The sequence below is a fragment of the Taeniopygia guttata genome, chromosome Z (genome assembly GCF_048771995.1).
Source record: "Taeniopygia guttata chromosome Z, bTaeGut7.mat, whole genome shotgun sequence".
Lineage (NCBI taxonomy): Eukaryota > Metazoa > Chordata > Aves > Passeriformes > Estrildidae > Taeniopygia > Taeniopygia guttata.
This window is the reverse complement of record NC_133063.1, coordinates 68,877,312-68,903,028: the sequence shown is the minus strand read 5'-3', so window position 1 is coordinate 68,903,028 and position 25,717 is coordinate 68,877,312. Positions and strand designations below refer to the sequence as shown.

The window sequence follows — 25,717 nt, the reverse complement described above, 5'->3', positions numbered from 1 at the left end:
AATAAACTGGAATTGGGATGCCAGGAGACTTGCCATTGTGATGTTCTCAAAACAGTCTGGTTATCAATGGCATAGATGCATCACCTTTGTAAAGGACTACAGATCTGCTTTTTTTTTTGATTAAGTACACATTTGTCCCAATATGGCCACCCTCTCTAAGGCTGTCATGCCATAAATGTTTTCAAATTTAAATATAATACTAATCTGAGTTGAATTTTCTTTTTAGTTTTTTTATTTTGGTTCTCTGGTGTGAATAACTCTGATGTATTTGCATGTGTTTTTTAGTGTTAGGTGGAATGTATATGTTTTAAAAGTCTTTATGACAGACTTGACAATAGATTTTTACATGGCATTTTTTTTGTTTGTTTTCCAAATGTGGAGAAAATAACCACTGAGAAAAAGGTTTAGAATATGTTTAAAGATATATATAAGAGATACTAGGTATACAAGTAACTGGATGATCTGGGGAAAAGATGGTAAATTAGTCAGTTTGACCCTATGCTGGACAACTTCTAGCAAAGAAGATAAACATAGAATCATAGATTGTTAAGGGTTGGAAGGGACATTAAAGATCATCTAGTCCAATGTCCTCTGCCATGGACAGGGACACTTCCCTCTAGATGAAGTTTCTCAAGACCTTATCCAGCCTGGCCTTGAACACCCCCAGGGGTGAGGCAGCCACGGCTTCTTTGGGCAGTCTGTTCCAGTGTCTCACCACATTCACAGTAAAGAATTTCTTCCTAATATCCAACCTTTGTTTCTCCCCTTCAGGTTTGTACCCATTACTCCTTGTTCTATCACTGCAGTTCCTGATTTAGGGTCCCTCTCCACCTTTGCTACAGACCCAACTTCCTCAGTCTGTCCTCCTAAGAAAATGCTCCAGTCCTCTTATCAACCCTTCTATGGACTTGCTCCAACAGGTCCATGTTCCTCCTGTGCTGGGACCCCAGAGCTGATGCAGCACTGCAGGTGGGGTCTCAGGGGCCCTGCTGCTTTGGATGCAGCCCAGGACACATTTGGCCTTCTGGACTGTGAATGCACATTACCAGCTGTTGTTGAGGTTTTCCTCAACCATCACCCCCAAATCTTTCTCTGCAGGGCTGCTCTCACACTTCTTCGCCCAGCCTGTAGCCTGGCATTGCCATGACCCAAGTGTAGGACCTCGCACTTCACATTATTGAATTTCATAAGATTTTTATCAGCCCACCTGAATTGTGTCAAGGTCCCTTGGCACTTGGGCAGTAACATTACATTTGAAAATTTGGGAAGGAAAAGGTAATTGGATTTAACTCAAGTAATCTTTTGTTTTTCCAGTCTGTGACTGCAAGGTGTGCTTTTTCTCCCGAACGACTCTGTATGTTATTTTATAATCACTAGAGTACACGATGTATTCATTAGTCAGGATGCATGTCTTATGTACCTGTAGACTACTGGTAGTGTGCATTTGCCGCAGGTGTTTTAACCCGTGTCTGTTTTGTATATTAAAATTCCATTTAATATTACAATTTAATCAGGGGAGTTTTTCGGAATAAAAAAAGCCCTTCTTTTTCTAAGTTTTTAAGGCTTATAAGCATTCTTTTAAGGTCAACTTTATGTAAAATACTGCACTAATTTTGCATATTTTTCTCTTTTTTTTCTGCATATTTACATTTCTTTCATTCTACAGACTTAAAGAGGTATCTTTCTGTCTGTCTTCATAGTTTTGTTTCAATATTTTGAGCAAAATTTCACAGAACCTATTTGCAGGAGTTGCTACAGCTTTTTCTATTGACAGGAATGCAGATCTTTTAAGTCTCCCAGCTGTACGGGCTAGATTGGAGTTCTCCTCATGTGGTCAATATAATTTCATTTTCAAGCTTGTTTCTTGTGAGCAAGCATGAAAATGAAGTGTCTAACACAGACAGGCTTGCAAACAAACCTCTGGCACAGGTTTTAGGAAACAATATGACATACATGAATACTCTGTCCTGAAATAGTATTGAAAGCCAACATGAACCATGTATGTTTGTGGCATTCTAAAAGACTGAAATTGTCACTTTTTCAAAAGGCCTGTGTCCATTTATCCTGTATTTTCAGATTAGTTCTGTCTTATTTACATAGGCACAATTGCCACAAGTACCCAGGCCTTAGCTAGCTGTACCACCAAATCAGTCTTTCTTTATACATATGATGAATTAGTAATTCCTTCATAATGGAGCATTGTGATGATAGCTGCTTTAGAATTTCACTTCCTTTAAAGCCTGAAAGGGTGAACCTTTGGAAGTGGATAAAAGGCATTGTGAATGAGTGGTGCCTGTGGAAAAAGAGACAGTAGCTATCTTTTTCCAACATGCTGCAACAATATATTGAAAACTAAGGTACCACCTGCCTGGCCTGCTGCTGGTGGAGGGTGATTTGCAAATGCAAACAGATAAAGAAAAAAAAAAAAACCCAAACCAACATTGTTTTCTTTTTTGAACTCCTTAGAGCAACTTATGATAAACATTTTGTATTAATTGTTAATTTGTTACTTGATCATGGAAATTGTTAGTTGAATCATATAGAAAACCACTATTTCTTTCTTCTTCCTAAGAGGAAGGGAGTTTTTTGCAAAGTGGGTTTGGGACAGGTGTTTGCTATGTCTGTGCTATATGCATCTTAGACTATTATGTGTAATTTGTTTATATAGTAACATGTTAATGAATACTGAGACATAACCTAGCAAAAACAGTCAATAACTTCCACATCAGTAGGTCATGTAAGGATTACATTATAGGTGCACATACCGGGATCAAACTTTTTAAGTGTTTAACCCCAGAAGAATATCCTTATTCCTTAATGATTTTGCTGAGTATAAGGCAGTGTTTCAGCTCGCTAACAAAGTAAATTGAAGACATTCATAATCATTGTTTTCTCATCTATAATGATATTAATTTAGTGACTGCCTATGTTTGTAACTGTACAAACTGATTAGTGTTCCTACATATAGTGTAACATTTAACATGGTTTAGTTGGAATTTCAGTGGGAGTCATATATTTCAGTTATCAGAACTTTTAAATAAATGTTTTTAGTCTTATTAAGACAATAAAAGGGGGAATGTATGACTGATCACATATTCAAATATGTGAAATTCTTCTTTATTTAACATATCAGATTAATATGTAGGAAGTTGTGCCTGGAATCTCTCACAGCTTAAAAGGGGGAGGGTATCAGTCTTCCTTTTGTATTTACACAGAATATAATTTTAAATGTTAAAATTACTTTCATCTTTACAAAAAATATCATAGTAATACACACTGTATTACCTGTGTAGTTATTCTTTGTTTGTGCTTAAGTGCTATTTGAGTAGAGATGTAATGCTCAGTTTTTCTACAGCCTAAATAAAAGTCCCTAGCCAGAACTTGGAATCTTAAAACTTGAAGGAACACATCCTTCACTTAAGGAACAGATCCTTCACTTAAGGAACTTTTTACCCAGGTGGCTTCAATTTCCTGTACACGGGCATCACATAGAGCCTCCTGAAAACCCAAACCCTTGGAATAACAAGAGTAGAATAAAATAAAATATTTCAGCTGTAGGAGACCTACAAGAATAATTTAGCCCAATGCTTCACTTCAGGACTGACCCAAAGGTAAAGCAGGCTCTTAAGGGCTCTGTCCAGATGCCCCTTACACAGTGATAGTCTCAGGGCATCATCAGGCTCTCTCTTTATTATAAAGAAATGCTTCCTAATGGCAAGTCTGAACCTCCCTGCCCAGCTTTGAACCGTTCCCACACATCCTGTCACTGGATCCCAGGGAGAAGAGATCAGCACCTCCCTCTCCACTTCCCCTCCTCAGGAAGCTGTAGAGAGCAAGGAGGCTGCCCCTCAGCCTCCTTTACTCCAAACTAGACAAGCCCAAAGCCCTCAGCAGCTCCTCACAGACCATGGTGTGCAGTCCTTCCACCAGCTGCCTTGCCCTTCTCCAGACACCTTCCAGGACCTTCCCATGGTTCTGGAATGGTGGAGCCCAGAGCTGCACCCAGCACTCGTGGGGAGGCCCTGCCCTAACACTGGACACAGAGGGGTGGTCACCTCTTTAGAGTGCCAAGGTTGCTGCACTCAGAATGGGTTTGCTGCACTCAGGATGGGTCAGGACAGGTTTGCTGCAGCCAGGATGGGTTTGCTGCACTCAGGATGGGTTTGCTGCACTCAGGATGGGTTTGCTGCACTCAGGATGGGTTTGCTGCAGCCAGGATGGGGTTTGCTGCAGCCAGGATGGGGTTTGAGGCACTCAGGATGGGGTTTGCTGCAGCCAGGATGGGGTTTGCTGCACTCAGGATGGAGTTGCTGCAGCCAGGATGGTGTTTGCTGCAGCCAGGATGGTGTTTGCTGCAGCCAGGATGGTGTTTGCTGCAGCCAGGATGGGTTTGCTGCAGCCAGGATGGGTTTGAGGCACTCAGGATGGGTTTGAGGCACTCAGGATGGGGTTTGCTGCCCTCTTGGCTGCCAGGGCACACTGCTGGCTGCCACAGAGCCTGCTGCCAACCAGCACTCCCAGAGCCCTCTCTGCAACCCCAGAGCTGCCCCTCTCCCAGTTTAGACTTGTGTCTGGCATTTCTCTATCCCAGTTGCAGAATCTGGCATTTTGACTTGTCATTTTCATGTCATTGATGATTGCCCAGTGCTCCACTCTATCTAGATCCCTCTTTCTGCAAGGGCTTTTGTCAGTTAGGAGAGTCAACAGCACCTCCCAGTTTGATAACACCAGCAAACTTACTAATGGTGCATTCAACTCCTATATCCAGGTCATGGTTAAAAATGAACAGAACTGGCCCTAGAACTGAGCCCTGTAGTTCACCAGTAGAGTAAAACAAAAAGTAGACATAAGTTTGCAGAAAGAGCAAGTGAATCATTTAGTGTCTATGAAATCTGTCTTCAAATCAATCATATTTTATGCTAAAAAATAGTTTAAAAAGTAATTTTACAATCTATATGCAAATAGGATTTCTGGGATTGTAGAGACATCTATCAGAGAAAGGTGAAAATTCATTTTATCAAAATTTCATCTAAAAATGGTGAACAAAATAATTAGTAGTGAAAACAATTTCTCTTTAAGCTTGTTCTAGTAGAATATGTGGAGACTCATTTTAAATATAGATCCCATTTCTGAGCTATGTAAAGTAATTAACATATTTTAGTGGTAACCAGTGTTTCTTGCCTTATGTGATGCACTAAAAGTGAACACAGATTCTTTGCCTTCAGTGGCCATACACATGAAATCTACTAAAAGAAACTCCAGCAACAAAAATCTTCCAAATGATGAAAAGCCCAACAGTTACCCTCAAAAAATGTGGAATCAATATGGCATTGAGGAGTCAGTGTCATCTGTAATGCCTCTTTTCAAGTGAAATTACTAGAGATGGCAATTGTTTTTGCAGATTGGTTCTCTGAATAAAGAAGACCACAAGCTGCAACAAAATGAGAGTAGGGCAGTAGTGGGAATGAGCAGCAGGTAGTTTAACCCTGGTGTACAGTATTGCTGTGGATTAAGCACTCTGGTACATGTGACCTAACATTCAGATTTAGGATTTAAATGTTTGTACACTCTCAACTGTTTGATTGTAGTATTTTTTTAGGAAGGGAGACTCTCTGGCTACAATATATAGTAAACTGACAGTATGATGATCTTTTGAGCTTGTAGTTTTTTTCTTGAAGCATGCTTTTAAAATTCAGTCTTTCCTGTGTGATTGAATACTTTGACTTCATGGTATTTTCCACTGAAGCAAGTCACTGAAGAAATCGGACTGTTAAAAGAAAGAACATTATTGCCAAGCAAGAATGTTTTCTTGCATAGTAATTGTATATATTTAATAATGTACTTTTTTTAAAAACTTGCAAAGCTAATATTACACAATTAAAAGAAATTACTCCTCACAGCTAATATATTAAAATACTTGTCAATTGCCTTGGGAAAAAAAAAGGAGAAACTAGTTTTACAGGTAAATTCGAATATCAGCAATAGTAGTTTTCCATTTCTACTATACAGAGAGTAAATTCAGGCAGTATTGATAAATTATGTCACTAAAATGATAATTAGTGTATAATTCAAATACTGTGGTATTTGAAGTATGATAGAGAGAATTCATTAAAAATGTTTACAGAAATAATTATAAGTATTTTTTTTGAAAAAGTTTAAGTGGTGATTCCATTGCTTTCATTTCGGCCATTTATTGTAGCTAATAATTGTGTGCCTTTTCTTACTGTGCATTCCATTGTCTCTGTCATTTTCATTGTTGGTTTTTGCTCTTCTGGCCCCCAAGATAAATTATCCTTAGGTTTTTTCTTTAATGTTGTTGCCAAACCGATCAAAATCAAAATATCCATTGTTATTTAAAAGGAAAAGAAAGAAAATGGACATGAGAGTAACCATACATTTGCATTTTAAAAAAATCTACTTTGTATTTTAGTTATACTGTGTTTTCTTTTCCTTTTTAAAAGCCAAATTATTGTGAACAAATCTGCTTTTCCAAAGGCTGGATCCTGCAGTCTGTGTAGCTTCTGACTTTCCATTTACTTTGACAGCTGGGGATCTTCAAAGGGTGCTGGCAAGAGTTAGGGTTGATGTCCTGTCCCAGCGAAGCTAATGATGTAAAGCCTATTGAATTATTTTGGTTTGGGATTTGATTCTGTGACTTCAGATAGTCAAAGTTTTGTTTCTAATTCAATTCTTATTGCAAGCTCTGCATGTTTCTTCCTGGTATAGTTGAAGGGAAAACATATGGAGGCTTTCCAGAAAATCGTTTAGGGATTTTTTATTTAATTTTTTTTTTACTTTAGTGGTTATGTTTTTGTTCAATCTGGGTTATTTTTATTTCAATGCAGCTCACTAGTAATTCTACTTCTTTGAGCTCATTCTGAGCAGCTTGGAAGGTAAAATGAACTTTGAGGCTGTGATCCTGCAGTTTATGTGCAAGGAAAATTGGATGTGTGCAACGACTTTCTGACCTCATTGAGGAGGCTTGTGTTCACTGGGACTCTAGAATGAGGCCTTTTAATAAAATATATGCCCTATCCAGGGATAAACAGGCATTTCTGTTGATCTGTAAGGAATCTGTCAAAACTTCTCTGATCAGGCTTTTTTACTATCCCATCTTGAGTCCTTTTTTTAATGACATCTATTATCAGATTGAAATGGCGATTGAGACACTGCAAAAGTCTGATGGTCTGTCCACTCACAGAAGCTCTCTTCTCAACAGCCATGTAAGTTGTCTCTTCTTCACATACACTCTCTCTTGCTTGTTCTGCATGCTTAGCCTGCCTCTAAATGTTTGGTTTATTTTATTATTACTTTTTGCTCTTAATCTTCCCATCTTAGTTGCTTGTAATCTTCTACTACACCTCCCATGGCTTTATTTTGTCAGATTAAATGTCTTTATGGTATATTGCAGAGTGTTACCTGTTTCCTATGCTGTACACCTGTGTTAGGATGAGTTAACACATTTGACTGTTTTGTGGGTTACAGTGTAAATGTCAAGCTAATGTTCAATTAATTCTAAATGAGCTGGCTTTTGGTATTTTAAATACAATTGTCTACATCATAAGAACTGTACCATATACTAATTTTGTGGCATGTGAAGAGGAAGAGAAGAAACAAACAGCACACCTAAATAATATATTTAGGTTATTCCTAGGTATTTCTTCATTTATTCTGACTAGTGAGTTTATTTTGAAATTATTTAATAATCTTAAGGATCCTTCTGATGACCTGGTAAAAATTGAAAGCAGTGCCTTAATTTGAAGAAATTAAAAAATGTCTTATTCATCTGCCTTTTACTTTGTGCTTATCCTTCAAGTCTTACAGTTAAGAACTTTTCATAGAAAAAGCTAAAAGATATTTGCAGAAAACATGATCTCCAAATATAGTGATAAGTTCATTATATATAACCTTAAAATTAAGGGAAAAGACCAAGATAATTTTACACTTATTATATAAATAATATTATGATTTTGTGAGTTGTTAGCCTTTCTGAATTTTTTTTTTTTTTCTGTCGGTACTTATGGTTTTAAATTTTGTATATTTGCCATGTTGATTGGTTTGTATTCATATTACTTTTATTTCCCTTCTCAGCTTTACTTGTAATATAAATTCAAATACCATTATTGTTTTACAGAAGAAATTGAAATTTAGTTTGTAGTCTGAATGTCGAATATGATGGTAGAGGTTGTCCTTTGGAAATCAAATTAAAAATGTATGCTTTAGAAAGTTTGAATTTAGAATTGGATTTTTTTCCTGTTGGGGTCTGGTTTTGTTGAAATTAAAATTAAAAATGTTTTGTTGAGAATTTAGGCAAACTGTTTTTTCTTAAAGGTAAAATTTAGAGAGGAAAACTATATTATAAAAAAATTACAGGAAATTATGTACAGACAGACATTTAGATTCTACCTTATGTGCTTACAAAATAATTTTTGAATATAAGGTGGTATCAAAATTATTATTTAAATAATAATATATATTATTGGACTGCTAATATCAAATCATTGTTCAAATGTCATTTTTAACAGACTGTAACTTTTTGGGGAATATTTTAGAACTATTTAGAAGGACTTAAAACATTAGAACTATTCTAAGTTTGTGCTTAAACCTGTTAGGAAGTCCACAGTCTTTGTATAAAACCAAGAAAGGTTACAAGATAAGCTGCAGTGCCTCTGTAAGCTTTGTTTCCTGGTTCTAGGCACTATTCACAGTGTTTTCCTAATAACAAGATTTGCACAGAAGATCACAGTCTTCCAAGCTGTGAAGACTTACCATGGTATTTCTTTACTGTAAACACTTAGTGAAAAATACTGTGATAGGAATGAATCTTTGACTCTGTGGGGAAAGAAAAATTTAAAACAAGCCTTGTATGCATTTTTATGGCAAGAAGTCTTTACTGTTTTTGGTCTTTTTGAAAGAAATTTAAAATCTAGATCAAGCCTACAGGCTGTTTTGCCTGTTTTTAAAGCACTGCTTATTGTCTTTAAACTCAAAGACAGTGTAAAGGAGAATAGGATTTTAAAATAGAATTCTAAATTGCGTTTTTAATTAACTTATACACTTAGAAGGTGATAAATTAATTTGTGGAAATATTTTAGTTTGGGATTTAAATTTTTACCCGTTGATACCTCAGTGAGGTTTTGTAGGATTTTTTTTCCCAAGTACATGAGTTCTCATTTTAAGGAGTTTGTCATTTCTCCTCTGTTTTCTTTTGTTTCTTGATGTATTTCTGCATGGGATCAACTTACTCAACTAACTGATAGTTGAGTGATTTATAAATGTTGCAGCTTAATTGAAATCACACTCAATTTTACAGGTCTGGCTTCGTAAATATTTCATACCTTTCCACATCTTACCAGTACATTATGGTCAGTACTACAAATTCATAAGCCATGACTCAAACCTGGAAAGTTTTAGAATTGTATTTTAGCTTGATAGAAAAATGTTTGGATTCTTTAAAAAGTTTTTTACAATAATGTTTGGATTCAATTTTCTCTTAAAATCATGAATTAACTGCACTTTTTCTTCCAGGATATAATCTATCAAGTAAGGATTTCAAGCCCTTGCTACTAAGTAACTCCTTCCAAGAGCAAAAATCCTTTTATTGCACTTAACTTTTGATTTAGGTTTTTTGTGTGTTGAATAATGCAAGTTATGTTTGAAATAACATCTGTTAGAAATTAATATAATTAATGAAGTGCACTCAAAGTGATTAATAATAGATTAGAAACCATATGGAGGAAAATATCTTTAATGCTACATACAACTTAATTACAAAATAATTAATTTTTGTTTGTCAGTCTTTTGGGATTGACAGAGTTTTTCTCCTTGGGGAAGGCAGAAGTACTTCATGTTCTGTATCGTTCTGAATCAATTCTAGATGTAATAATATATGACAAATGTTATATAAATGTATTAATAAAAATAGAGATGTAATAACAGATTTTCAATATGCATAGATTGCAACCATTGAAAGTCATAATTACCTTTGTTTGTAAGCCAAGACAGGCTTGTGTCCGATCACTAGTGAAATGAGTTTAATACATTCACACAAAACTCAAATATTAACAATTATACCTCTTCTTCAGCTATATTTCAAAACAATAGATGCTCAGTTTGGAAGCACTTGTGAATGTTAGTACATATAAAGCAATGATAAGTGATGATTAGCTGTACTTCTTCATTTTCTTTATTTGAAATGCAAAATTGCCTGCAAACCAAGCTAAACATTGTATGTCTTGGAAGCATTTTCATCTTCTCTCTGTATTTTTCTACAGCTTAGAAAATTCTAGGGATCCATGACAAGTACTGGGAAAAATAATGAAAATGTTGACTTATCAAAAAACTAAAACAATGAAATTTAATGTATTTTTAGACTATATTGGTTTTGATATATTTCATAATTTTTATTTACTATTAAATCTAGAAGTATTAAATTGTCCTCTTAACTTTTTTTTTTTAATATATATTAGCAACAGCTAGAGGTGTTTCATGAGTTTGCTGTACTTAGAATCTTCAGTGATGTTACATAAAGTCTCTTCTTGCATGTTTCTAATTATCTACCACAATTACATTAAAAGATTACTGTTTTTCCAATAAACTCATTCTGTTCCTTTTGGAAGTCAAAGGCAAGCAGGCTACAGCTGAAAGGGTTTGTATCCTTAATGATTCATAGACATACCAATTATTTTCAATGTTACCTAGGTAGTTCTTTGACTTTTATGCAGTAGCTTTTTTCTGATCTTTATCTTAATGTTATTTTAATAACAGACAAAGAGAAACAGTATCATATTCCAGATTTACAAATACATTAATTACCTGTTGTGCCCAAGGAGTTTGTTTTCTGCAATTTATGTGTATTACATTCATAATTCCTTTATTTCTTTGTGGTACTAATAATTAGTCTCCAAAGCTTAGATACCTTTATCACATACTGATGTGTGATACTGAATCAAAAATATTTTAAGAAAAGGGCACTTTACTGAGGTCACAAGTGCAATGAAGTCTGCTATTCCCTGGTAATTCTGAAGGTATTAAAGCATTATTGTTTAACTAGCATTTAAAGACATTCTGAGGAAGAAAGTAATTTTTTAATAGACCTGAAGAGTGGTTCCAACTTGTTCCAACAAGTTAATGCTGTATGGCTACAATATTTTTAATAAAGTATATAATAAAGTTTGTTTTTTTCTGTTTCATATGTGATATAGCTTCAATGGCTTTTAGACAACTATGAAACTGCAGAAGGAGTGAGCCTTCCAAGAAGTACCCTTTACAACCATTACTTACGACACTGTCAGGAGCACAAATTGGATCCAGTCAATGCTGCCTCCTTTGGAAAACTCATACGGTCAATCTTCATGGGACTACGGACCAGAAGACTTGGAACTAGGTTTGTGCAATTGAAATCCTGAATTATAATAAAAAAATAAATATAATAATTATGAATAAGAAACTAGTCTGCTAAGAAGAAGAATACATAAGACCTGCATTAAAATATTAGTGTTTTTCTGTTAGCTGTATTTCTTCATGTTGAACAGTTCTATGTTTTTTCAATATATTATTACAGTTTTATTTCTTCTGCTTTTGACAGTTTATGTGTTTATATTTTGGTAACTACACTTCAGATTCTTATCATTATAAATAAAACATAATTTTCCATTTGGAATCACTAAGAATACTGTTTGCCCATAACTAGATAAATTGTATTTATTTACGTTTCATTTTTCTTACTCAAGTGGAGTGCAAGTTAATATGCTGATAATATTTGTTTAAGAGAGTGAATTAATTTCCCAAAGGTAGTAAAATGACACTCATGTAAAACAGGTATGACAGGAGAGCCAGACCTGATTTATGTGTGTTGTTTTCCAGTCAGTGTAAATTGTAAAGTAAATGTAATGTAAATGTATAAAACTAGTATTACTGCTTTTTTAATTCTTGCTTTTTCATAAAGGGGGAACTCCAAATATCATTACTATGGGATTCGTGTCAAGCCAGACTCTCCTCTTAATCGACTACAAGAGGACATGCAATATATGGCCATGAGACAGCAGCCCATGCAGCAGAAACAGAGGTAAAGTGTGAAACACAACTATTCACACTATTTCTAGTTCATCAAGTCTTACTTTTCCTTACATGGACAAGTTCGAATTCCTGTTCAGTTTTTTTGCTGTGAAAACAAAAGTGTGCTGAATACCCAGTTGATGTCAATGACGTCAGGCACTGGTCAATGTGAAAGAATATTTACCTAGAATATGAACTTGCAGAAAATAAATAATAATAAAATGACCGATAATATGAACAGATTCTTCTTAATTATATTGAATTCTTGTCCCACAAGCTGTATAAAAGCAGTAAGATCTTTAATTTCAAACATTCCTGTTTCTTTTCATTGCTGTATCATTTTATGTTCACACTTCTTATCAGAGAACTTACTATTAAGTTGCTTGGAATTTATTTCATATCCCTGTGAAGAATTAATATGACCACAATGGTTTGCCTCCAAGTACATGTAAGTATGTTCCCTTAGTATCTGTTGTTCCTGAGGAATCTGTGAAGGCTCAGAAGTAGTTGAAAGCTGTGGCACAGGGCTGTACTGGTGATGAAAGAAAGTGTGAATATGCATATTAAAAACTATGTTAAACAGAAAATTTTAGGGGGAAAATTGGAAATTAGTGCTTTTCTTTGAAATTGATTTTGATTTGACTGGTTTCACTAGCCAGTAATATTACCCTAAAGTAAACTATGTTAGATGCATAATTTCATTACACTCATAGATAGAAGAGCACCATATCAAGCAAGTCACCTTTAGAACATTTACTCCTCCAAAAACGTTCCGTTGAATGTTTGGTATGGTGTACTAAACATAATTTGTGTCCTTGTACACAACTGAGATATGGAAAACAACAATTTCAAACTTTTACTTCAAACACAAAGATAAATTTGATCTGAAATGATTTTACTGTCATTTCCAGATAGTACAGATTATTTACAACATTAAATGGAAGCTCATGATAAGGTATATGGCTTTAACTATCTTTTGCTGAGCATAATACAGGAGCATGAGATGTCTCATAATAACATCATTAGAAAATGCTTGTTACAAAAACCATGGCAGGATTATATAGTAAGGAATGATGATAGATATTTACAAAATCTCCCAGCAAGCTTATTTTACCCTCTCAATCTCATTCACTTAGACATTTCATTCACTTGCATTCAGAATTACATATGTGTACCAAAACATATGTCACAATGGTCTAATTAGAATTATTTCTAGAAAAATGATGCCAGTCAACTAAACATTGTCACATATCTTGTCTTCTTTGTGATTCACAAATTAAAAATAATTTTGGAATTTCATTATATAGCTGTTAGGACTGGATATTTATTTTTGTATTATTTCCTTGATTATTTTATTTAACACCACTGTATGTCTTACACAGTTCCCTTGTTTTCCTTACCTAAGTATGTTTGGCATCATTTTCTTGACTTTTAGTGAGTATGTTCCTTGATTATATCTGTACAAAATGACACATATGGCACTGTGTGCAGTTAGTGCACACTTCTGTGCCCCATGTTTTGCAGTGGCACACATGTACCTGCACCAACATGCACCCAATTTAGGCTCAATTCACACCAATCCTAAGCTCTGCTGTGAGAATCTGTAAAGGTGTTGATGAGGGGTGGGAACTGCAAGGTACTCTTATGCACAATAGGTAGCTGTTACATTAAAAATACTGTGCTGTAGGAGGCTTAGTATTTAACTTCAGTGTTTCATATATGATGGTATGTATTCTTATCATTGTTATCCAAGTATATTGAAAGATTCTAGCAGGATTTATTAACAGAGAACTAAAAAACTGAATATTGTAGTTTTCATTATTATGGTATTCTTTCTCTTTTGTCAGCTTATTTATATTTCTAGTAGGTTTTTTTGTCTTTTAAATCGGGGGTAAATTGCAGTAAATATACTTTTCTCCTGGGTAGTTATTCCAATTCTACCATCTCTGTCAGACACATCTAATTGAATAAATACTTCTAGTTCTCTTCAGCAAAGGCTGTAAACTGAATGTATGCCTCATTTTTCTTCATTCCTTTTCTTAATTTGGGAACCATGAACCTTTTGGATTTGCATAACTTCAATATCCCAAAGTGCTCATTTTGAAGTCATCGCTATCCTCAGACAGTATTGTTGTTTCTTCTTAAAAGTAATGAAATCTTACCTTTGTATTACAAAATTATATCAATCTGTGTGGAAAGGGAATGATTTGATTTTTTTTGGGATAAATTTGCCGGTGTTACAATATACTGTTACTAAGCTAAATTCTACCAGAAATTGGGAGTACTTCTGGAATAACACCTTTGTGAATTCTGTAATGCATTGTTAACACTCTGGCTTCCCTTAGTGGTTTTTATATCTTTTTTTTACAAAGTAAGGAAGAATCTCTAAATTCTTTTGACACTTGTCGTGAAAATTTTATTTTGAGATGAAAAAATCAAACTCAGTGTTTCATTTATGAAGAAGTAAGCAGAAAGGATAATTTTGTACTTGATATTTTTGCAGGTATAAGCCTATGCAGAAAGTGGATGGAGTTACAGATGGCTTCACAGGAAGTGGTCAACAGACAGGCACATCTGTTGAACAAACTGTAATTGCCCAAAGTCAACATCATCAACAGTTCCTAGGTATGAAAGCAGGTTTTATACTGCTATATAAGTAAGTAAGGTGAACTTTGTTTTCACAGTGAATATTAAGCCAGACAAGTAAAATAGTTGCATCTGAAGTTATCATGCCCTCTCTAAAATCCTTACTCTCAACAGAACAGAAAGGCACTTAAATTACACTTTATGTAATTTAAGTCTTATGTAATATTTAATATGCATCGTGTAAGTATAAAAGGAAAAATAGGAAGAACAGTATATATATATATATATATATATATATACACACAGAGATATACTTCATATTACATAAATATGAAGTTGCTTTGCATAATTATATTAAATGTGCTTATTGAAATTCCTGCTATGAAAGTTGTTTCCTTCATGTGCATTACAGTGCATTTTTTTTCATGAAAGTTGTCGTGGGGGGATGGTATTGCACTACTATGCAGGTTAGCCACCCCTGGCTGTTTTGAAAGGGTGTTCTAGTGTTGTGAGTGGAAATAGACAAATAATTTCAACTGAAAACCTAAAGGTCATGTTTAAAAATATCCAAATAGTGGATTTGTGGACCAGTTAAGCATGTATTCCACTCATAGAAACAAATCATAATTTAGTTAATTGTTTATGTAAAAGGAGTCCTTGGCTGTGCTGATAGAGTGTGCTGTTACCGTAGGCTTATTTGGTTGGGATTTTCAACCACCAAATCCTTTGGCTTGATTTTGCTATTAGTAAAACCATTTGGAGCATAAGATAGCATTAAAATGTTTTGAATCTTTCTTTTCCAGGTGTCTTTCAGCCCAGTATTTTATCTTACTTAGAAACATTTGTGGCAAATAGTAAAAGCACACATTGGCTCTACTTGAAAGTCTAGTAAATGTCAAGTAAAAATGTATATTGAGTTTATTAAGCTTCATCACACCTAGCTGCATGGAAGCTCTTCAGCTGAGCAACAAAAAAATTTTTCAAGGATTAGTCTCTCCTGCACGGGCTCTACATATTTTCTTTGTAATAGTCTGAAAAAGCATGTGTTAGGTTTTACATATAGGTATAGTATATACACAATAGCATTATAATCTATACAAGTATAATTTTGTATTTGTTTTATACTAAAAATTATTAATGTATTTAGCATTTTGGCATACAACAGGTATTAAATAATTTCCCATTTGAATATTATGACCTTTTGAAATTTATTTCTATGTATAATCTTAATTTTTTTTTAACCATACTGTAACTGGCACCTCTTTCATTATGTTGTCATGACAACAGATGCATCTCGAGTACTGCCAGAGTTTGGCGAAGTTGAAATATCTTCTCTGCCAGATGGTACTACCTTCGAGGATATCAAATCACTACAGAGTCTTTATCGAGAGCACTGTGAGGTATTTCTTAGAAACCTTTATTTTCAAAAGTTCATTACTTTTATTGAAGGCCAGTACAGGAGAATAAAGTCAAATATATTGCAGCCATGATAGTGGCATGTGACTTTCCCCACAATATTTTACTTATCTCAATGAAAAGGAGAGCAAAATGGGTTTTCTGAATGATTCCCTTGATAGGGGAAAGAGTTATATGTATTAAATACTGAATGAAATGTTGTTACATGTATGTTTTTCTTTATGTTAGACTTTAAATTGTGTATGCAGATATTTGGTTTAGTCAGTAGGAAATGTAAATCAGATTAGATTATAATTTTATTTTCTTTTACATTAAAAGCAGTGACATTTTTCTCCTATCAAAGAAACATCAAAATATTTAAGGCACATTTGATACTGAACAATATGTCTTTTAAAATTATTTTTGGAAGTACTTCATCTTATAAGGCATTATGAAAAGGAGTAACATGTCAGGTTTACTTTTCTATTTGCAGTAGCGGTAGGTATTTTCTGTGCCTAAAGTCCTCTGATATGTTTACATAGGCCATACTAGTTCCCAGAGACTTCCATGCAAGCCTTATGCAAGTCTCTGTGCACAACAATTTTTAGTACTGGATAATTTATAGGTATCAAAGGTAATAGAACAGGTACCATTTATAACTGGAGAAATACACAGTTTGTCTTGGTTCCACTCTGTGATGAAGGAAAAGAGCTGTAGATGTAGTTGGATTTGGTTTTGGAGGGATTCTGGGTAAAAAACAATATGATCTCATGTTTCATTTTTTCAGGCAATACTGGATGTGGTTGTTAATCTTCAATTCAGCCTGATAGAAAAATTGTGGCAAACTTTCTGGCGCTATTCTCCTTCTGCTCCACCTGATGGCACTCCTGTTAATGAACCAAGGTCAGGAAATGTTTCTCTTTGTTTCATGTGTCTCATGATAATGTAAGTGTGAAATTTAAAAAATCTTATTAGTTTTAAAATAGTAATTTTTTCTCCTATGATTATTTCCCAAATTAAATTTACATTGGCTGGCAGTTTTGTATAGCCTGGGTGTATGCCAAAGGACAGTCTTGGGACATCCATATTGTGTCATCCATGGGGGTATTTTGCATAGACAAATACAGTGAAGTTGTCTCTTCCCAATATTCAATCCACTTCTTTTAAAGCAAAAGGATCATTCGTATGTCTGCACTGTTTATGAGCTGTAGGAGAATTATGGAGACATTTCTTAAACCCATTTCCACGTGAGACAACATGTAAGTAAGTTACATTGGGTGCAACTGAGAGATCTATGATGCCTGTATAAAAAAGTACATTTTAACACCCAATTTTTTACCTGCTGTAACTCATGGAATCATAAAAACTTTAGGTCAGAAAAGTCAAATTCAACTGTTAAACTAGCACTGCCATGTTAGCTGCTAAACCATGCCTCTAGGTGCCACAAATGCATTATTCATTTATTAATTTGCTACATTTTTTTAACACCAGCAATCTGAGTGAAATAGAAAGTCGACTTCCTAAAGCAAAGCTGATTACTCTGTGCAAGAATGAGTCTATTCTGAAATGGATGTGTAACTGTGACCATGTGATGTACCAGGCTTTGGTGGAGATTCTCATTCCTGACGTCCTTAGACCTATTCCTAGTAAGTTCAACACCTGAAACTTTTTATAAAGATTTTTCTGCAAGCATGTATATGGCAGAGGTGTACTTATGCCTCATGGGACAACTTAAGAAAAAAATTTGAAAGTTACAAAATACTGTATAATTTATCCTCAGTTTTGTTGTGTAAGGAGTTGTGCTAGGAAATGCCTACATCACATATTAATCTTTGATTAGGCTGGGAGAGAACTGTGGTCTTTATGATTCCATGTTTGGAGAGGTGGTCCTTTATCCCTGACTGCTGAAATCAATTCTAGTAACTGTTATGGCAATGAAAAATTCCTAGTCCAATTTATTACTCTAATCTACTGTTTTTCTGTCATACATTCTGCATGAAATAGTGCATGATTGCCCAGTCATACCACTATTACCAGAAGTAGAGGTTTCTTTTCAAATTTAATTTTACTAGAATCTGCCATTGCTCTAGCAATGTATTTCTATCTTTGGTAGAAAACAAATTTATGTGAATGAAGTTTAACTCCTTCATTAAGTATTTATTCTCTCACATATACTGTCCTAAATGTTATACTGCAATCATGTTAGCAACCCACTAAAACCCTCATAATTCCTATCTATTATCTTCTTCCAATGAAAAAAAAAAAAACAGTATTTACTTTAAAAAGTTGTATTGATTCTTTTTTTTAATTAAGGCTGAAAGTAGTTTTGCAGGTAACAAAGCTATATTGTCATGCTGTGAACACCTCCTCTGCTATAGTGAGTCCAGCAGTAATAAGCAGTTAGAATATTTGGTGGTAGTGCCTTGCAAAAACGCATTATTGACTTCTTGCTTGCCAGTGGTATAAAATGAGGTTTTAGCAAATTATGTATAATACCAAAAAAATTGAAACTGAAAATGTATAAAATGTGAAGGTTTGCCATTTACAATGCACAATTTTACCTTTTGTGTAAGGAACAAGTAAGTTCTTGGTAGCAGTTGACATAATTTGTGCATCTATAAAGCAGAATAAAGGAAAAATGTTTTCTCAAATACATGCAATTATTGGCAACTATTCTTGTGTAAACTATTTTGCATTGGTTTATATTTAAGTTTTTACTCCTTTAATGACCATACCATTAGGTAGGATTTTAGAGTAATATAGTGTATCACAAACAATTAGGTAATAATAAAAACTCCCTCAAATTTAATTATAACATTTAATAGGTTGAATGAAAAATCTCACTTGTAAAAGCAAGTTAATTTCCGAATAAAAAGGTAGTGCAGACAATTTTTCATCAAACCTGACCCTCTCCTTTTCAGTTGCTTTTCCTGTAAAGCCTGGCAGCCTCTAGAGAGATATTTAAATTACATCATGCTGTCTTCCTGCCTTGTTATGTAAGATGCATTGGTCATTGCCAGTACAGGATTACTAGAAAATGGGACAAAATCAATTAATACCAATAACTAGATGCATCATATCCTTTTCATGCTATTTCTTTCTTTCTAGAATTACCAGTCATATTTGATTAATTGATACCTACGGTGTTTGACATTCCTGTTTTGGGGATGGTTATCAGACTGTTGGATTCAAACATATCATCTGATCCCAGGACAAATACATCCCAAGAGACCTCTGCCTCCTTTCTGTGAACAGTCCAGTGGTTTTCTGCTCAGAATTGCATTCACTGAGCTACATTTGGAAGACAGCTAACATATTTTCTTACTTTATCCTTTAGGACCGGCTAACTAAATGGCTTTTTTTAGCAGCTTTCCTTTAAATAATGGGCCATCCAAATTTCTTCTTCACTGTTAAATGTTTAAAGTTGTATGATTTTTTAAAACTCCTTCTTTTGAATAAAAGCATCTCCAGTCATTACAAGAGACTAAAATAATGGATTAAGGTTGACTGTAACAAAAATGCAGCTGGGTGAAGCAGACAAATTCATCACCCTCTGTGGGAAAATAGCAGTTTGTAGGAATGTTTGGACTCTGTAGAGGTGCGGGGACTACAAATGCTTCATTAAAGGCATGTTTATGATTTTTTTGAGTAAATGGGAAGGTAGCAGCAGCTGCTGCTCAAAATAGGGACAAATATTAATTTGAAAGGGGCTTGAAGAGAATAAAAGACTATAATTATCTAATGTCCTGTTATATTTTAGAATGGACATCTTGCATCTTCTCACATGGCAGAATGGACAGTAACAAATTTGCTTGTGAGTTAGTTTCCATGATAGAGAATTTATGCAAAGTACACTTCCACGTCATATTACACAATTCTAGACTGGCAAACAATTGAAGTGATGGAAAGACTATAAAGCTCAGTTTTGTACAAGTCAGAGGGGTTTGGATTCAGAAGTCAAGCTTTTTAGGTGTTTATGCAAATCAAACTTTCCATAATTGCCATTGCCACATCTTTTAGTGTGTGACTAGCAACACTTAATGATTTAGGCCATTTACTTTTCACCACACTTATCATACAAAGATTCTTGAAAGAGTTCAGATGAACTTAAAAGTTCAAGGGTGTAGTACTTATGGTTTTGATAATGGCTAGATGTGTAGTTAGGGATATGAGAAAAATTCTGTATTTAATATATCTTCAAAAGTCATTAGAAATTCATGATGGTTCTATAAAATACAATGCCTGATTAGCTACTTTTGCTATTTTATTTCTTCAGAACTTAGAATTCCTTTTATTTATTCATTTTTCTTTCTAGTTAAAGGCCTGAGCTGCTTTTCCATATTTATTTTTAAAATAAATTTAAAATATTTCTTTTAAAAGAGATGGCATTACAGTGATGCAAATAATTTTGTAAAATATATAAACTTGGGTAAAAAAGAGTAATGAGAACACTAGAAGTGAAAAAGTGGTAATTTTGTTTTCTTAAATGCTCAAGTACTACTCATACAGTATTTACATTATTACTTCCATCTTCTCTGGTAGGTAAGAAAATGTGAGTGAGTACATAGTCAATTAGTAAGTGCACATAAATAATTTACAAAGCAACACAAGTGAGCTAGGGGATTGACAGGGCTGAAGAAAAAAGCTTGTTCTTCACATGTAATCCTTAAAGGAAGGAAAAAACCTGATACAATAAGAGGGCTCGGCTAACACATATACTTTGTAAGATCAAAGTGTGGTCAGCTAAGCATCCAAAGGTGCGGTGAGTTATAATTACCAATATGGATTCTACTGCTTATGACTGCAAGTTTGAAGACATTTGAAAAAGATACCACAAATAGTGCAGTTTTTCTTTTAGTAAATTTACATTTCTGGTAGAAAGCTTTATTTTAAAAATGTATTATTTAAAAAATGTATTCTTTAGGGTTTTTTCCCTCTTTACTTTTGTGGTTGTATTCATTCTCTAGTAGTCTTCAGAAATCTTTAGGTTTTTTTCCTTTTTTTCGCCTACTTTTTGCAGCAGTTTGAGTGTAGTGCTGTTATTTCAATGTATCAGCTTTAGGCATGGGAAAGCTGTGTTTCTATCATTCAGAAAATATGATTTCATTTTTTCCAGATACTATTCCTTGGGACAATACTTCCGGTCCTCTTTTGATAAATTAAAATTTCTGCTTTTAGTAATGCAGCAGTGTCTCTCTAAATCTGACAGCCATCCAGCATTTCTGTGGATGCTATAGAAAATAAACAAAATGCACACAGATTTCATAGTCATTTGAATAATTCCACTTCCTGACAGTGAAACACACTCCTATATCTTGCTTATTGATGATATCATTAAGGACTGCATGTGAACGGAATTTATTCGAAGCACTCTGACATAGTTTAGGATTACTTTGGACTTATTTGAGGAAATTGCAGTATTCCTGTAAGTAGATTTTCCCCCAGACTTTTGCTTTTTGAAAGAGTTATCTAGGTAAAATAGAAAGCTGAAAATTTGTGATGGAAAATTCCACCACAGTTGCTGCAGTTAGTGTTGTTCTTGTATAGGAGTGCCCCAAACAATACTGCTAAGTCACAAACTTCTTTGGAAGATTGTCTGGTGAAGAAGTCAGAACTGCTTATTAAACCAAAACTAAAAATAATTATTACATTATATTATTAATACATTACTGTGTAATATTTATCTCAGTGAGGTATTTTGAGCCTAGACTAGATTTGTCAAGTAAGTAAATGCAGCAGACCTGAAAGTTGGGCGCAAGAGTTCTGAGGATGCAAAACATTTCAAGATAGGTGCACTGCTTTATTTTCATTCTGTTTTTATTCTCCAATGTGCAGGTGCCTTGACCCAAGCCATTCGCAATTTTGCAAAAAGCCTTGAAGGTTGGCTTTCAAATGCCATGAACAATATTCCACAAAGGATGATACAAACCAAGGTAGATGAAACTTGAAGTACTATTCTTGTAGTGGCAAACCAAGTGGGCAGTAGCATCTAAAAGGGGAGGCATTTTAACGTTAATGCTAAATTTCATGTTTAGCATCAAGCATCAAATAATGGCAGAGGAAATAATTTATTTGATCTGTTAAATGAGATAATTCAAATATGAGGACTCATTGATATACAGTATTAAAATGAAAGTCAAGACTCAATCTGTAGAATTAATCTGTGGAGCACAATATTTAAAAATAATAAATTTCATCATAGGTTGCCGCTGTAAGTGCCTTTGCCCAGACTCTGCGAAGATACACATCTCTTAATCACCTGGCTCAAGCAGCTCGTGCTGTGCTTCAAAACACTTCTCAAATCAACCAGATGCTCAATGATCTCAACCGTGTTGATTTTGCCAATGTTCAGGTAAAAATTAATTTTGAATAGCAGGGTGTTTTTAAGTGTTACTTCTTCTATGATTTTGAACAGTATTGTCAGGCATCATTCTATCAAGAAAGGCAAGTGCTAGTATTTTGCTCATTCATATTCTTTGTGACTAAGTCCAAATGTGACAGCTTATGCTTTAGGAAGGTAAGAGCTCAGAACCATTACCTGTTTCTATTTACTCTCTTGAAATGCACATATTCTTCCAACTTCTATGCAAATATATAGAGCAAATACTTTCTTAGAAAGGCTAGCATGAATCGTGTCTTACTAATAGCAAAAATGATATTTTAGGATTAGATATTTTAGGATCTTCTGAATGTCTCTTAAGTTATTAAATGCATAGCATTTTCAGTAGAGACTGTCTCCATACATTAGTATTGAAACTTTAGTAGTTTTTTTTTCTACATGCCTCTGCCTAAATTTACAATATATTTGTACTAAGCTTAATTTCTCTACATGTTTTTGCTTGTCTGAGGAAAAATACTTTTGTCCTTTTGGCCAGCAAAGTGAAAGGTTTCAGATTCCTGGTAGTTCTCTGTTTCTCTTTGTTGTAAATGAGCATTTTAATGTACTTGTTAACACACCTAACAGAAATCTAATCAAGAGTTCTTGACCAAAGGTACAATATATTAAGTACAGTAATATGTTGACATGACAGTCTGTGAATAATATATTAAATTGGCACATGACAACTAGAGTTTCAATGGAAATAGCAAGCAGTTAGTCAGCAGTCATTTTTTTCTCATTTTCTGAATTTAACCGTTAAATTAATTTAAACTTGGTAACACTCACTAAATTGCTGAATTCTGCATAGTGTGTTTCTCCGCTTGTGTGCAGCTTATGTTGTCTTTAAGTAATGTGTAATCTAATACTGCGTAGAGTCAGAAAACAATCCTCGTTTGCATATGAAGTTTCTCTTATAAGACAATGTAACAGGGTTTGTCTTTAAGCTTCTTTAGAACAAAAGAATGTTGGACTTGATTTCTTGCTATTTCTTTTATTACTTTAGTTCCCTGCATTTGACTCTTCTTCCTGCTTGTCCTGCCTGAAATCCCAGAAAAAATTTACAGGATACAAGTATTTCAATAGAAAAATTACAAAAGTAGAAGCCCTTTCTCACAAATGAATGTGGGAAACAGGAAACTTTTTTTTGTTTACATTGATGTCTGTTCTTTCATGCTATGCTTTTCCCACCTATTTGCTTTCAACAAAATTACAATAGACATAAAATAAAAACCACTTCTTAGTCTGTCTAGTAAGTGGATCAAGTCTCTTTCATCCATTGAACAGCTTAACCTTTGAGATACAATTACACTGTGTGCTTGGCTTAGGTATTGTCTATTCAAGAGCATTCTGTGCTATAACAGGAGCAGGCTTCCTGGGTGTGCCAGTGTGATGACAACATGGTTCAGAGACTCGAAACAGATTTCAAGATGACTCTTCAACAGCAGAGCACCCTGGAGCAGTGGGCTGCCTGGCTTGATAATGTAATGATGCAAGCATTGAAACCGTATGAAGGAAGACCTAGCTTTCCTAAAGCAGCACGGCAATTTCTGTTAAAATGGTCTTTCTACAGGTAGTATTTAATAGATTTTAAAACATTCTAACTATTCTATTAATTACTGAATTGTGCATTGTAATGAAGTTGACAAATATAATATCAAACAGTGGCTTGGAACATCATGAAAAACATGGGTTTTTTTCAGAGGATTTCTGTTAATAACCTTGAACTCAGGATTATCAGCAAATGAACTGAGACCTAAATCACCCTAGTTTATTGTTTTAAAGGCCATCTGAAAATGAATGCAGGTGTAATTTTGTCCAGAGTTAGAAACATATTATGAATTGTTTTGGTTAAAAAACTATGTAGTTATTAAGTCACTTACTAAAACATTGTAAGTACATTAGTAAGTACACATTAGTGTACTTACTAAAACATTGTGGCATCAATGTTTATTGGATAAGAAAGGCAAAAGCTGTTTTTAATATATGAAAAGAACATTAAGACAAGCATTTCATGTTAGCTGCTTATTGAAACAGTTATCAGAGTAAACCTTGTTCTTTGAACCTGGCTGTAGTGACTGCTTGCTGAAGATACGAAGATAGAATATGAACACACAATAATTCTATTGTTTTTGAATTTTAAGTTTCAAAGCTTTTAAATTCTGGCAATTGGAAGCATTGCCCTGGAAAGATTGACACAACAGACACTATTTAAGCAATAGTTTCTTTACAACAAATAGTTTTCTTGCCATTTTAGTTGTTTACGTTTTCAGCAAAGTTTCTTTCAAGTTTTACACTTGTTCAATTAGTGGTAGTTATGCTAAGGTCAATACCATAACCAAACCAGTCTGGGTATTTCCTACATGGTGTTCAACAGTACCTTCTGAGAAAGGAGAGAAGCAAATTATTGCCCTTTCCTTGTCATCCCTTTAAATCAGACATTTGAGGATAATGTTACTTTTGAGAATATTGGTTTTGAGGTGAAATGTCTGTCTACATGGATGAATGTTAAAATGGCTGTGACATAAACATATATATATTTTTTATTTTCGAATAGCTCAATGGTGATTCGGGATTTAACCTTGCGCAGTGCTGCTAGCTTTGGCTCTTTTCATCTGATCCGCTTGCTTTACGATGAATACATGTTTTACTTAGTAGAACATCGTGTTGCTCAGGCAACAGGAGAGACACCTATTGCAGTTATGGGAGAGGTAAGATAATATGTAAGAGACTAGATTGATAGATTTAGTGATTAATTGGAGAAAGTGTGTTTGCACATTTTTAAGTGTGTATGTAGAATAGTAGGATTTCTGCAGCATTACTACATACTGGGTTACAAATATATACAGTGGTTTCAAACTTGTTTCCCTGGTTCATTGTAAGAGTATTAAAATAACATTGAATTCTTAAAATCATTTATTTCTAAATGAACTTACTCTTTTATGAATCTGCACACAGATTCATATGCATAGTTTGAAAAATGTTGATTAACAAACAACTATTTTCCACTTCTTGAGACCTGAATATTTTATGTGAAAATAAAAAAGAGCATAGTAATAGGAAAATGTTACTTTTGTGGATCTGTTTACATACATTTGCACACATAATTCCCACACAAATTTTTGACATTAGAAGGCTGGTTTACATGCAGAATTTTGGCTTGTCCAGACCTGTTCACATACCAGTGCAGACATACATAGAGGTTGGTAACACATTTGATTTTCATACAGTTGTTTCAAAGACTATTAACTTATAAGGAAGATCTAGAGTCTCAATGCACAACTAATTTTTTACACCCAGCTG

The 25,717-nt window shown here is 34.3% G+C and overlaps 1 protein-coding gene across 5 annotated transcripts in view; it reads left to right on the top strand.

Annotated features, from left to right (window-relative positions):
* Positions 1 to 25,717, top strand: part of RFX3 (regulatory factor X3) — a 115,559-nt gene that overhangs the window by 73,654 nt on the left and 16,188 nt on the right. For 4 of the 5 annotated variants that reach the window (XM_002195823.6, XM_072921774.1, XM_072921771.1 and 1 more), the window contains 11 exons: positions 7,149 to 7,223; positions 11,205 to 11,386; positions 11,948 to 12,067; positions 14,561 to 14,682; positions 15,931 to 16,043; positions 16,826 to 16,941; positions 17,530 to 17,684; positions 21,874 to 21,971; positions 22,241 to 22,390; positions 23,779 to 23,987; positions 24,972 to 25,125. In XM_002195823.6, coding sequence (XP_002195859.1) covers positions 7,149 to 7,223; positions 11,205 to 11,386; positions 11,948 to 12,067; positions 14,561 to 14,682; positions 15,931 to 16,043; positions 16,826 to 16,941; positions 17,530 to 17,684; positions 21,874 to 21,971; positions 22,241 to 22,390; positions 23,779 to 23,987; positions 24,972 to 25,125 — 1,494 coding nt within the window. The remainder of the gene's footprint in view (positions 1 to 7,148; positions 7,224 to 11,204; positions 11,387 to 11,947; positions 12,068 to 14,560; positions 14,683 to 15,930; positions 16,044 to 16,825; positions 16,942 to 17,529; positions 17,685 to 21,873; positions 21,972 to 22,240; positions 22,391 to 23,778; positions 23,988 to 24,971; positions 25,126 to 25,717) is intronic. The other variant, XM_072921772.1, reaches the window with a different exon arrangement.